The sequence below is a fragment of the Diabrotica virgifera genome, chromosome 4, assembly GCF_917563875.1.
Source record: "Diabrotica virgifera virgifera chromosome 4, PGI_DIABVI_V3a".
Classification (NCBI taxonomy): domain Eukaryota; kingdom Metazoa; phylum Arthropoda; class Insecta; order Coleoptera; family Chrysomelidae; genus Diabrotica; species Diabrotica virgifera.
The window spans coordinates 105628761-105643776 of NC_065446.1; the positions used below are offsets into that span (position 1 = coordinate 105628761).

Below are 15016 nucleotides of genomic sequence, written 5' to 3' on the forward strand. Positions count from 1 at the left end.
TTCTCAGTAATGTTAAATAGAACACCCTGTATTTTATATCATTATTGAAAAGTAACATTAACGTACTTTAATTTTTATATAACATTCCCTATGCCCAAATTTATTAGTTTTCGAGATATTTTCATTTTTCAGAGCAAATTATTTTAGGTGTTTAAATTTATCTAAATTTTAAGTAAGCCATGACTAAACATAACTACATAACACTGTAGCAAATAAAGAAATAAAAATAATTTATTAGTAACACATTTTACAAACAAAAACACAACCACTATATGCAACATTTTTGAAACAATTAAAAACTATCTTTTTATGTTAATGCAACAAATAAACAAAGAAAATTAGTAATAAATTTTACAAAAAAAAACACACAAACACAAATTACAATATTTTGTGAAGACAATTAAACATTACTTTTGTATGTAAATGTAACAATGTAACAAATAAAGAACGAAACATAATTTATCAGTAATACATTTTGCAAAAAAACATGTTTGAAAAAATTAGAAGCTACTTTTAATAAAATATTTTTAATATTTAATTACATAAGGTGTTCAAAATTATCTCTAACACATTTATGTACGCCTAAAAACGATCATTGAATGAGCTACTTACTCTACGGAGCATTTGTAAATTAACACATCGAAATACACTTTGAATTCTATTTTTCATGTCATCCCTTGTTGGAGGTATTTTATAAACTTCATTATTAACGTAACCCCAAAAAAATCAGTCCAGTTTATTAAATTCTGGTGATTTGGGTGGCCACGCTACTGGTCCATTGAAAAATGAAAATATCTCGAAAACTAATAAATTTAGACATAGGGAATGTTATCTAAAAATTAAAGTACGGTAATGGTACTTTTTAATAGTGATATAAAATACAGGATGTTCCATTTAAAATTACTGAGAAAATAATGTACTTGCGTTTTGACTCACCCTGTATTTGATATAAAGAAAATTAGCAATATCTACCATTCTTGAAAATTTTGACAATACGTTAAAAAATATGGCATTAATAAACCATTATTGTTTTGCTTATTTTTATTTATACAGCGAGTTGAACTTGTTACGATTTTCATATAAAATCGGTTATAACTTTGTAAATACCCTGTATAACATAACAAACCTTTATATTTTTGTAATGGAGAAGTTAACAGGATTTCGCCTATAAAATAAAATATAGGGTGTTCCATTTAAAAAAACATAAGCTTGGTCTGCCACTGTGTTATCAAACACCCTGTAACATTCTAACTAATTTTGTAATATAAAGCTCAAGGGTGGCTAAAATTTTTGTTATTAACTTTTATTGCTATCTATTACTGTAGCGGAGCTATTGAGCTTTACCCTACTAATCAATCACCCTGTATACATTGTAAATCCCAAATCATGATTTTCAAAGTTTATACATTATAAATTATGTTTAGGGAGTGCTCCTAGTAGCAGTTAACGTGTATTGGTTTGTTTATTTCTACTGCATCTTGATTGTAAATTTAGTATAGTTTTTATTTGTCATTTCGTCGACTGAGATTTTTTTTATTTATCCTTGTATTCTATGCCCATAATCAGTGTTTTTTTCGTTATCGCCATGATGGCTGTGCTAGGGATATATCAGTCCTTTTATTTTTTTATGAATATTTTTCGCATATTCTTACCTTCTTATATGACCCCGCCCATCATCTGCAATAACTGAGCAACGGTGTCTTCGAGTTACAAAGCATATCAGTGAATTGAACCTACCTCCTATAGTAGTAGATGGTACACTAAAGCTATAGAGAAAACCTAAATATGTATTTATAAATGTAAATGTATTAATAATTGTTTGGTTTACAATTTCAGGAAATGTTAAAAAGGAGACAAAAGATCACAAACACAGAAAACACAAAGCATCAAAAGAAAACAGCTCTGCAGATAGACAAATCGTAGAAAAATATTCCGAATATAAAAACAAATCTCACAAAAAACAATTTGCACAGTTACAAGATACACCTTCAGCAAAAGAATCATTACAAAAGTGTAAGACATTTCATTCAGGTGAAAACTACCAGCATAGACCACGTTCATCAATCCATACAAAGCTAAAAGATAAGGAAGAAAGAAAACCTAGAGCCAAAAGTGAAAAACATAGAACAGAAAATAAAGTGTCTGAAATTTGGTACTGTCATATAGATAATACTGAACCATTTAAAGATTGTGTTAAGAATCAAGAATGTTCTAAAACTGTATGTGGAAAAGTCAGACAAAAAGACCACCCATATGTTAAAGAAAGAGCGAAATCTTCTCCAGAAGACACATGCAATTGTGTTCATCAACATAAGCATTTATCTAATGCAACAAAGTCTAAAAATGCCCCTCTTAAAGAGCACTCCAAATCTGTATTAAATGTCACTAAAGGAAAAAGTAATGTGGAAGAAATTATAGGAAAGGAATGCTCAAGAACTATAGAACACAACCTTAAAAGCTATTTTGTTAAAATTGAAAAACTAATAGATCAAAAACTTAACAGTTACCTCCAACAAAAGAACACAACAAGAGGATCTCTTGAAGGCAAGCAAGGACAGGCGGAAAAAGAAAGAAATAAGCACAAACGTAATCATAAAAATCGGGAATCGAATATGAAGAAAAGAAATGTGTCTATATCTTCTGAATCTTCTCGAAACGAGAATGAAAGTAGAAAACTATCTGTATCTCCTGCTAGATTACACCAACGTTCCAGATCAATGTTTGCCGATAATGTAGAAATGTCTCCAAGTAATGTCGAACAGTGGACAAAAAAGCAAAAGTAAGTTGTTCTTAGAATAATCATTGAGTTTTAATAAAAAAAAACTTAATACAATCAGTAGTTATTTTAGACAGAATCATCATCATCATTAGCCATTTTGAGTCCACTGCTGAATATAGGCCTCCCGTAAACAACTCCATTGCATCCGATTTTGAGCACCCTTAATCCAGTTGTGCTGGATGCGCTTGCTATCGTCCCACCACCTTTAGTCTAGGCGCCAGAGGGGTCACCGTGTCCTTTTCAATTCAAAAAATTGTTATAAACAATTTAATTCTTTATAAATTGTTTATAAGGCTCTGGCTCATAAACTAAAAGAGATAAAAAATAATGTTTCAAATAAGATTTGTTCGTTAATAAAAAACGAAGAAAAAAACGTTTACTAAACTAAAATCCAACAGTTAGAACTCAAGATATTGTAAAATTAGTGCACAATGCAAATTTCAAATTGCAAAATAAGTATTTTTCGAAGCTTTATCGATCGTAACTTATCTTCTACGCTTGCAAATGAGCCTTAGAAGATCCCATTTTAAAGCTTCGTTAATAGGCTTCCAAACAAAGTTCGTCAAATTACTTTATCTTTATTTATTTTAAAGTTATACCCGTTTGAAGTTATAATTTTCTTTAAAAAATTGTATATTAATTTGTTTATAAGGGTTTCAAGTAAATTTGAGCTATAAACATTTATACTTTAATTAACAATAATGATAGAAGAACTGAAAAGGAACATTTTGAGCTTTTTAAAATGTTCGTAAGTTTATTTTTGGTCAAGACAGATATTTTAATGGCGCGCTATGAGGCGCAAAATCGGCTCACAGTCAAGTATGTAAGTATTTTTCGACTTTTTATCGATCGTAACTCGGCTTCTACGCATGAAAATAAGCCAATATGTGATATCCATATAAAAATGGATCGAGTTCTTTTACAGCGTCATCATTGCATATAAAACGAGCATTTATGTTGTGGCGGCATACACACAATTGACGTGCCTTGATGATGTTGCAAAAGAACTAGATCCACTTTATATGGATATCATATAGATAATTAGACTCTGAAGCCCCAGTAAGTTTTAGTTTTACTGCCTACAAGAACAGACTTGACCTCCATGTGACTGTAAAAATTGCTCTAAGAACTTATGCAGATGTAAAAAAGCTGAGATTCTCTGTATATCTCGATGCAGATGCATGAAAGATAATGTTTGTAAAAATATGTAGTACTAATAAATAATATAAACTTACGTTTTAGTGATATTTCTGAAATATTACTTTTTAATGTTTTTTTTCTCATTTAGTACAAAAAATAGAAGACAAAGTAAATAGAATGAAAGGTGATGCGAGGTACAGTATGATGATTTAATTATAAGAATTATATGATCAAATTTTATTAGGATCTTCAAAAATGAAAAATGAAGATAACGTATATATACATAGAAATTATAATTTGCATCGAGAAGTTAGCGCGTGAACCTTTACGCTGTGAGCCAATCTCGCGCCTCAGAGCGCGCTATTAAAATATCGATATCTTGGCCAAAAATAAACATACGAACATTTTCTTAAGCTCAAAATGTTCCTTTTGAGTTCTTCTATCATTATTGTTAATTAAAGTATAACTGCTACAGCTCAAATTTGCTTGAAACCTTTATAAACAAATTAATGTACAATTTTTTTAAGAAAATTTTAACTTCCAACGGATATAACTTTAAAACAAATGAAGAAAAAGTAATTTAACAAACTTTGTTTGGAAGCATATTCATTAAACTTTAAAATAAGATCTTTTAAGGCTCATTTGCATGCGCAGAAGCCGAGTTACGATCGATAAAGCTTCGAAAAATACTTATTTTCCAATTTGCAATTTGCATTGTGCACTAATTTTACAATATCTTGAGTTCTAATTGTTGGATTTAAGTTTAGTAAACGTTTTTTTCTTCGTTTTTTATTAACGAACAAATTTTATTGGAAACATTTTTTTATCTCTGTTAGTTTATGAGCCAGAGCCTTATAAACAATTTATAAAGAATTAAATTGTTTATAACAATTTTTTGACCACTTGGAACGAATTCCACCCTCGAAATTCGTAATCAGCAGCCAAAAATCCATAAGAAACCACTGAGTTTGTCCATCAGAATTGAAAAGGACACGGTGACCTCTATTTGGCGCCTAGACTACTTGTTGGAGAACGTCCTCGATTACGATAAGCATCGTGTCTAGGTCTCCATTCCAAAATTTTCTTGGTCCACTTTCATCTTTGAATCTGGCAACATGTCTTGCCCAGTTCCATTTCAGCTTTGTAATTCTTTTAACTGTGTCCATAACACCAGTTCTTCTCCTAACTATTTGATTTGCAAGCCTAGATATTGTATTTTATTGCTTACCTTTCTGGCAAGGGTCAATTTTTCTGCTCTATACGTTAAAACTGGGAGTACACATTGATCAAATAGATTCATTTTCAAGCACATGGAAATATCTGATATAAAGACTTCTTTCAGTTTTCCGTAACCTAGTAACCTGTCCATGTTAGGTCTATTGTCCTGTGTAACTCTGTTGTTTGATTGTTTCTTCCTAATTTAATTTCGTGGCCCAGATGATATTTATAGATATACACTTGTTCAATCTGCGTGCCATTAGTTGAGATGTTTTTGGCCAGTTTTGGAAAACTTAATTTTAAAACCAACTCGTGTACAGACAAAAATACAAAATAATTAATCTACTAAACCTTTCCTCATCTAGGACAAAATTTAAAGAACAAATAAAATCCAAGGATCGTAGTAAATCTGGTAAGCGAGAAAATCCTCGTGGTGAGAAAAAATTTGAAAATGCCGAAGAAGATTACAAGAATATTAATTTTGAAAAGGCTTTTATACGACGTAGTATTCGATCAGAAGAAAAAGAAAATAAAGTTCGCAAGAACAAAAGAATACCAGAATCAGCTGTATCAATACCAAATGGTGAAGGACTGGTTGCTGCTTCGAAATATAGAGAAGATGTTCAGGAATATTCTCGATATTATCCTGATAAACAGTCTGAAATAAGGGTAAATACATTTTTTTAATAATACGTTCATTATCAATCGGAACATACAGTACGTAAATCGTTCAGCTGGACATAGGGAATATACATGGAGAGAATTGTGGCAACTGCGCTAACCTGTTAGTTGAAGCTTCTGTTCGAGTACGAGTTTTTGGTGCAATAGAGCTGTTAGAACGAATATAATGAGTGAGTTTTGAGCAATGCTGTCCATAAATACATAAATCGAAAACAAAGTTTATGATTAATGAGTTAATAATTTTACTTTAATTTTTAAAATATTTTTTATTTAAAAACTAATTTTAAAAATAAATAGTTTTTTCAGTCCCTTAGGCCAAAAATATTCAGCTACTACATTGTCGTATTTGAACGTTTATTTGTGTCAGTCGAAATGAGTTGTGAATTTTGAGGTTCTTCTTCTTGTGGTGCTTTCTCCTTTAGTGGAGGTTAGCGACTACACTGGCAAATCTGTCTCTGTCAAAATCAAATTTTTCTTATTATTGAAGTCAATATTTTATATGTTGTGCTTAGTAGTGATATTCCTCTATAATTTTCACAAATTTGTTGGTCTCCCTTTTTATGTATTGTTATAACCTGCCCTATCTCCCAGTCCTCTGGCATCTTCTCTTCCTTCCATATATTTTTCAATAGTGATAGTATTTTTTCCTCCAGTTCCTTTCCTCCATATTTTATAAGTTCCATGTTAATTTTGTCTTTTCCTGGAGCTTTTCCATTTTTGCTCTTCTGTATTACTTCCTCGAGTTCATCTATTGTTGGCTCTTTTGAGACTTCAATGTGTATTTCCTCTGCTTATTCGTCCACCATTTCCTCTACTTCGTGCATTTCTTCTCCACTGTATTCCTCCGTCAAGAGTTCTCTGTAGTGATCTGCCCATACCTGCCTATATTCATGGTCTTCTACAATGACTATTTCCTCTTTATTTTTTATTCCGTTTGTTTTACCTTTGTATTTTTTGGTTTGTTCTTTAATATTTTTATAGAAATGTTTCGTGTTTCTATTTGTTCTTTCCTGTTCTATTTCTTGCATCTTTTCATCTGCCCATCTTCTTCTATTTTATGTTTTATAAATTTCTTAACGTCCTTTCTTAATTTTTCATAACTTTCTCTGTCTTCCTCTTTATCCGTTCTCAGCCACTTAATTCTTGCTTGCACCTTTTTTGCTGTTACTTCTTTACCTTCGTTGTTATACCAATCGTTTTTTGTTTTCTTCTGGTGTTTGCTTACCTGCTTTTTTGCAGCTTCTTCTATTGACTTTTTGATCATGTCCCATTCGGATTTGATGTCCTCTGCTTTATATTTCTCTCTTATTTGCACTGTTGCTTCTTCTTCATATTTTTTTCTAATATCTGCATTCTGCAATTTCTGACATTCCATTTTTTCTGTTGATTTTTCTGTTTAGTTTGGATTTTAACTTTTTGTCTTATGGTGGCTGTGACCATATAGTGGTCTGAATCTGCACACGCACCTCTGAATGTCCAGCTGAACGATTTACGTACTGTATAAGTATAAACATAAAGGCTAGTGTGATGCTACCTTCCTTAAATGTCATCTCTATTACGGAGTTTGTTCTTCCTGTTTCCTGTTTTTCTTAAGAAAAAGTGTATATTGCATACAGTTTGTGTATAGTAATAGAAAGTTAGTAAGCTTTTCACCCCTTTCGTTTCTTTTCTTCCTTTCTCATTCCGAGTTTGCAGTTAAACTCTTCCAATATCAAATTGTAATGGGCCGGTTTCTGCTTTTTTGTTGTTTCGATTTCCTTATAGAAGGCTTCAACAAGTTCATCTTCGTAATCGGTGGTGGGGGAGTATACCTGGATTATTTTCAGGTTGTGACTCTTATTCAGTCTTACATTATTCTTGCAGAAATGAAACCAATTCTGCTTCTGCAGATGCAAATCCACTAATGGATGTTAGCGATCACATTTTCCATTAACTTTCTGTTTCTTGCAATGTGTATAAGATATTTTATGTCATTAATCCCTGTCCATTGCCTTATGTTTCGGAGTCAGGACATTTTCTTGCATCCTATGCCTCTCTTGCCTTCGATTTTACCCTCGATTATAAGTTGAAGGAACTGGTATTTTTCGTTTCGCGTGACCCAGACACTCCGTTTTCATTTTCTTGATGGTTTTGAAAAGTTGGCGTTCTTGGTTGATTCGTGTAAGGAAATCTACATTTGTGACTTTCGCCGACCATGGTATCTTTAGGATACTGCGATAAAGCCACATTTCGAAGGCTTCTAATCTGTTTATATCCAAAAACAGTAAAATCCTTTATTAAAGGTATATTTAAAATCCCTCAAAAGGGCTGCATCAAAATCACATAACTAGTTTTCGACTGGTTTACCAGTCATCATCAGTGCTTACGTGCAATGTACATGCTAACCACCAAGATATTATTTAACAAAAATATGTGGGTCAAAGCCCAGTAAAAGTAGTCCGACAAGGACCGGAATGACCGGAAACATCATTTTAAACCGATGTTTCCTTGACGGACTACTTTTACTGGGCTTTGACCCACATATTTTTGTTAAATAATATCTTGGTGGTTAGCATGTACATTGCACGTAAGCACTGATGATGACTGGTAAACCAGTCGAAAACTAGTTATGTGATTTTGATGTAGCCATTTTGAGGGATTTTAAATATACCTTTTATAAAGGATTTTACTGTTTTTGTATTACATGGTATACAGCCAACTACAGGAAAACTTTTTCCTTGTGGATGTTTATATCCCTCGTTTTGAGTGTCCAGCCTTCTACGCCATATATCAACACCGACCATACGTAGCACTTAGTAAACCTTAGTCTCAGTTGAAGATTTAACTTTGAAAAGGTCAGTACCTTCCTGAATTTTACGAAAGCTTGCCGAGCTTGTTCAATGTGACATTTTACTTCCCTATCCGATGCCCAGTCTTCAAAAAGCCACATGCCACATTCCCAGATATTTAAATTTGCTCACTCTTTCAATGGACTTGATATTCAGTGTTATGGTGAAGTTTTCAAGCATCCAAGTTTCTGGAGATGATCATGAATTTGGTCTTTTCGGTATTAATCTCTAATCCCATTCGCTTACTGTATTCTCCGATTATAGTGATTATAGTGACAAGTTGTTGAATATCGACTATGTTGTCACAAATTAAGACACCATCATCAGCATATCGTATGTCGTTGATCAATACTCCATTTACTTTGATTCCCATCTCTGCATCTTCCAAAGACTCTTGAAATATGGCTTCCGAATAAATGTTAAATAAAAGAGGGGAAAGCATACATCCCTGTCGAACACCCCTTCTTGGAACCAATGAAACCAATGATCTGTATCTTTTTCTGCAATTTTTGAAGCTATACTTCTTTAGGCGCGATTGAGAGTAAAATTTCATAATACTGCGCGCATGCGCACACAGACAGTATGGCGTTTAGTTGCTATCTTTCAAGTTATGTATAAATATATCAGTGCAAGAAAAGGTGTGAAAAGAATATATTTAGTCGAGGCATTGAAGGATTGAAGTGTCGATTTTTTTGCAGTAAGACGGATTTTAATGCGGATTGGTGCGTTGGATTCGTGAGAATGTGAGGAAATTTTGTAAACTAATGTAATGTATAAGAAATCTCAAATTGCATTTGTGCATAAAAAAATAGGCAATTATTATGTGCAGGTACCTACATGCTTTTGTGTTTACGAATGTTTTGTATAAATGTACCTATTTACGAATATTTCTTCTAAAATTTAGGAATAGGTATATTAATTTTATAATACGTTTATGTAGGTAGTAATTTTCTTTACAATTTTTACTTACCTATTTGTTTTTTTATACCTAATATCGCCCGTGCCTAGCAAGTGTCTGCGTAGGCTAGGGGTATGTGTGTCTAGTTACGGACGTGTTAGTACTTGGTTCGATTCCCCATAAGGAAAATTTTTTTGTTTATTATTAATGGTTATTGACATCTTAGACTATTATATTATGGACTTAAAAATGATTAAAAATAATTAAAATAATTAATCGGGATGTTGCCCACCTATTTACCAAGTTGCAAATTTATAATAATTGCCTATTTCAAAATGCACTTTTGAAATGCATTTTTCTTATGCACAAATGCAATTTCAGATTTGTTATTCATTACATTAGTTCACAAAATTTCCTGACATTCTCACGAATCCAACGCATTAAACTCGTGACCCGTCAAAATAGCCCGGTCAAAACAGCCCCGTCAAAAAAGCCCCGTCAAAATAGCCCGAACCCAAAATAGCCTCGACAAAATAGCCCGCAAACAAAATAGCCCCGACAAAATAGATTGCACACAAAATAGCCCCGGTCAAAACAGCCCCGGCTAAAATAGCCCCGGCTAAAATAGCCCCGGCTAAAACCCCCTCTTATAAACAATTACATAATTATTTATACAAGGTGTCCAAAAACTTTTTTTTAATTTAAATTATTTGACAAAAAGGAAGAATGTATTTAATTTATTTAATTTAAAATGAATTTTACTGTTGCCCGAAAACATAAAAAAAATGTTTATATCATAAATAAACATTGATTTTCGCTTAACTTAAATGTTCAAACTTCCAAGAGGCAGGGAAGACAAGACTCGAGTTCTCTGAAAATACCATTTTTATTTAACGTGGTTAAGATAAACATCTGAATAGAGGATAATTACCATTTCCGAAAAAATGTATTTTTAAGGAATTATTTCATGATGAATTCTGAAGGGAGCTTTTTTGTCAGGGCTATTTTGTCGGGGCTATTTTGTCGGGGCTATTTTGTCGGCGGGATATTATTCCGCGGCTATTTTGTCTGCAGGCTATTTTGTCGAAGCTATTTTGTGTGCGAGATATTATGTCGGGGCTATTTTGTCGGAGCTTTTTTGACGGGGTACCCATTAAACTGCATTAAAATCCGTCTTACTGCGCCAAAAATCGACAATAAGGCCTTTTTTGTGCTTCAATGCCTCGACTAATTAGTGTTTTTAGTAAATACATTTATTATAATTTTTGTGTATTTGGATTTGTCTTCCTCAGGAGTAAGATGAGTATTATTAAAACATTTTATTGTATATGTATTATACTTTAACCTTGTCTGTTTGTTACCGTGAATTGTCATTAGGTACGTCCGAACCGATACAGACACAGTCCTCGTAGCGTATTTGGTATAGCATTCGGCTAGAGATCGAGAGGTCTTGAGTTCGAATCCGGAGCAATCCTATACTTTTTTTTATTTTTTTGAAAGCGGTAAGCACAAAATTAGTTTGGTGTTTAAAAAAAATTAAAACTGTTTAAAGTATATTTATTTTTAAGAAATCATATAATAGAAGTATAACTTCTTACGTGCGTACAAAGTACACACACATTCTTTTTTTTTTTGGTAGTAATAAATCTATTCCTCCAGTTGTCGATTTTGCTTCTTCTTTATAGTGGAATATGTTGCCAGATTTTAGTTTGACCTGACCTTCACCTCTTCTTTTGACATCGCTAATTCCTATAATATCCCATTTAACATGTGTGAGTTCTTCCTTCAGTTTCGTCAATTACCCATCTTTAGGTAAAGTTCTTACATTATATGTAATTATGTGCAGCGATCATCGTTGTTGATAGTCTCCTATAACCATGGGATTTTTCGCACCCTCTGTCCGGTGTCCTTAAACCCTACCACTACCTTGGTTGGAAACAAGTGAGTTGCCTGGGATTGAGCTCTTCTTGAATGTCTGTTGGCTTTTAAACACCACGCTTGCCATTCTGGATAGTGAATTGGTTTGTAGTCTGGGCTGATTATCGGAGAATAGGCCATTTTTGGGAAAAGTTATTTACCAGCAATTTTATTGCTGGAATCGAATCTTATTATTGTATGTATTAATAATATAGGTATGCAAAGTCCGCAGACAGTGTGCTACTTTTTTTATAAACAAAATGGCGCCCGAAAATCGTGTTTTTTTCAATTTTTGCTCTATAACTCCAAAGATTTTAACTTTACACTAAAAATACTCAAATAAAAATTCACTGCATTTAAATTCTGCATAGAGACGTGTTCTTTTCGATTTACTTCGACGAAAACTTTCCCCGGAAAAAGCGGGGTTTTCCAACAAAATCTTTAATTTTCAACTAAAGTTTTAGATAAGTAATTGTTAATCAATAACTAAATAACTTGGTAGTGTAAAAGCCCTTTTAGTATAGATTATAATTCCAGAATCCGATGGAAATTGAATGAACAGTTTAGCAACAATTGAATTGTTAATTAAAAATTTACGGTCGCTATAATAACGACAATAATTATGATGCATAAGAATAACTATGATTTTTTCATAAAAAGACAGTATACCAATCTAATGTACTTTACAGAATTGAAATTGGACTATTTAAGCGGCCTCAGGAATATTTTAAAATTATAAAGAATTTTTTGGCTTATAAACAAATAGAATATCTCGGGAAATATTAAACTAAATTAAATTCTAAAAACGGTATTCGAAAAACAGCGATAGGACGCTTCTTTTAAAAGAAAAAACGTCTAATTATGATGAGTAGTTCCTGAGATACAACCGGTCAAAGTTGATCGGAATTTACGGCAAAGATATAAACAATAGGATCATAATTTTCAAACCGTCACCTGTTTATTTTGGTCCTCTTTCTCCATACCAATTTTCATATCCTTAAAATACTCATAACATATATTATTATAATAAAAACTATCGATAATACGTGTGAAAATTGCCAAAAATAGCAAAATTCCAATCAAAAATTAGGTTGGAGAAAATGTAACCCTCAAAGTTCAAAATCGGTATACGTTAAAAAAATGCATTTTCTCGGCTTCCCATGGAGCAATTTCCTTCATTCTTTTTTGTTCCCAAGTAACTCGAGTAGAGCCATCGAACTAACGCATTATTAAATGTTAAACTTGCTTTTGTTTTGTTATAATAAATTAATTTATTGATTATAACACAAAATTTTAATTTGTTTAAATAAAAATTGTTTAAATAATTATACAGCTTTCAAATGAGAATATTTATGTTTTTAACTTTAAAAGGTACACTTGTAGTAAGTTTATCTAAAAAAAAGCCTACAACTGGAAAAAATATGTAGTTTTCTTTTCTTTTAAATAAATTAATCTATTATAACAAAACAAAAGCAAGTTTGACATTTAATAATGAGTTAGTTCGATGGCTCTACTCGAGTTATTAGGGAACAAAAAAAGAATGAAGGAAATTGCTTCATGAGAAGCCGAGAAAATGCATTTTTTTTTAACGTATACCGATTTTGATCTTTGAGGGTTACATTTTCTCCAACCTAATTTTTGATTGGAATTTTGCTATTTTTGGCAATTTTCACACATATTATCGATAGTTTTTATTATAATAATATATGTTATGAGTATTTTAAAGATATGAAAATTGGTGTGGAGAAAGAGAACAAAAATAAAAAGGTGATGCTTTGAAAATTATGATCCTATTGTTTATATCTTTGCCGTAAATCCCGGTCAATTTTGACCGGTTGTATCTCAGGAACCACTCGTCATAATTAAACGTTTTTTCTTTTGAAAGAAGCGTCCTGCCGCTGTTTTTCGAATACCGTTTTCACAATTTAATTTAGTTTAATATTTCCCGTGATAATCTATTTCTTTATAAGCCAAAAAATTGTTTATAATTTTAAAATATTCCTGAGGCCGCTTAAATAGTCCAATTTTAATTCTGTAAAGTACATTAGATTGGTATACTGTCTTTTTATGAAAAAATTATAGTTATTCTTATGCATCATAATTATTGTCGTTATTATAGCGATCGTAAATTTTTGATTAACAATTCAATTGTTGCTAAATTGTTCATTCAATTTCCATCGCCTTCTGGAATTATAATCTATACGAATAGGGCTTTTACATTACCAAGTTATTTAATTATTCATTAACAAATACTTATCTAAAATGTTAGTTGAAAATTAAAGATTTTGTTGGAAAAACCCGCTTTTTCCGGGGAAAGTTTTCGTCGAAGTGAATCGGGAAAAACACGTCTCTTTGCATAATTTAATTTCGGTGAATTTTTATTTGAGTGTTTTTGGTGTAAAGTTAAAATCTTTGGAGTTATAGAGCAAAAATTGAAAAAAAAACACTATTTTAGGGCGCCATTTTGTTTATAAAAAAAGTAGCACACTATCTGCGGACTTTGCATACCTATATTATTAAAACATACAATAATACGATTCGATTCCAGCAATAAAATTGCTGGTAAATAACTTTTCCTTGTATTTTGCTAATTAGCCCAGAGTATTGGGAAATTGGTAGGATATGGTAAGTATTGGGTAGTATTGGGGTTAGGACATGATTTCTCTCCAGTACAGGAGTTGAAAGAGAATCAAGGTTTGCGTAAACATGGCAGGGTCGTATCCCTGAAGCAAGTCTGTCCTCCACTGGCATTGTGGAAGAGTAGGGGAGAGTTGGACAAAACCGGGTACCACTCCAAAAACCGTCTGTATCTTTTTTTTTCTCTGATTCTGGCTTTGGTTTAGAACTAGAACCTTTAGCCACGTAATTGTATAACTTATCACTAAGTCAGGGGAGTAATGTGTAGTGTGTGTGTGTTGAGTAAGTGTCTTGTTACTTTGCAAAGTCGGCGTCATTGTCTTTGCAAAGAGACGCTAATTGTTTCCGAACGTCTGCGGTCCCTCCGGTGAGTACCGATCCCACAAGGACAGAAACTATTTTTCATTTATTAATTTATAATTAATTTCTATGTGAGAGTAGCAAATGTTTGCTGCAGATTGAAATATTCTCAAATGACTTAAGTTTGATATGCCAATGCAAATTTTTAAGAATATTCTTAGATTTTTATTTTTTTTTTATTTTTATGAAAATATTGCAAAATACCCGGTTTTGTCCAACCGGTATGATAAAACCGGGTAGTAACTTAATTACCATGTAAGAATACTAATGGGCAAAAAATAAAATATTTATTAAAAGTATGTTAACAAAAATAGAAAATATATGAACAGAAGTCACAAATAAAAACTTCATTTACATCATCATAGGCACTACAGGCGTCATAAGCCCATTTGGTGCAAGACACACATTTTATCCAGCCTTCCTTCGCATTATAATTTGAAAATAGTTAATTGTAATATAGACACGCATCGTCATTATTATCTTCTTCCTCCAAACTCTCCAAAAATTTTGTTTTTGGTGCAGCCCTTTTTACCACGTTTTTTCTTTTTTTTTTGTCCA

The 15016-nt window shown here is 32.1% G+C and overlaps 1 protein-coding gene across 2 annotated transcripts in view; it reads left to right on the plus strand.

The window, feature by feature from the left end:
• The window catches only part of LOC114328118 (uncharacterized), a 78290-nt gene that overhangs the window by 1144 nt on the left and 62130 nt on the right, over window positions 1-15016 (plus strand). For both annotated transcript variants that reach the window (XR_007697492.1, XM_028276892.2), the window contains exons 2-3: window positions 1837-2779; window positions 5503-5806. Coding sequence is in view for 1 of the 2 variants with exons in the window: in XM_028276892.2 (XP_028132693.2) it covers window positions 1837-2779; window positions 5503-5806 (1247 nt within the window). In the remaining variant the exon portion in view is untranslated. The remainder of the gene's footprint in view (window positions 1-1836; window positions 2780-5502; window positions 5807-15016) is intronic.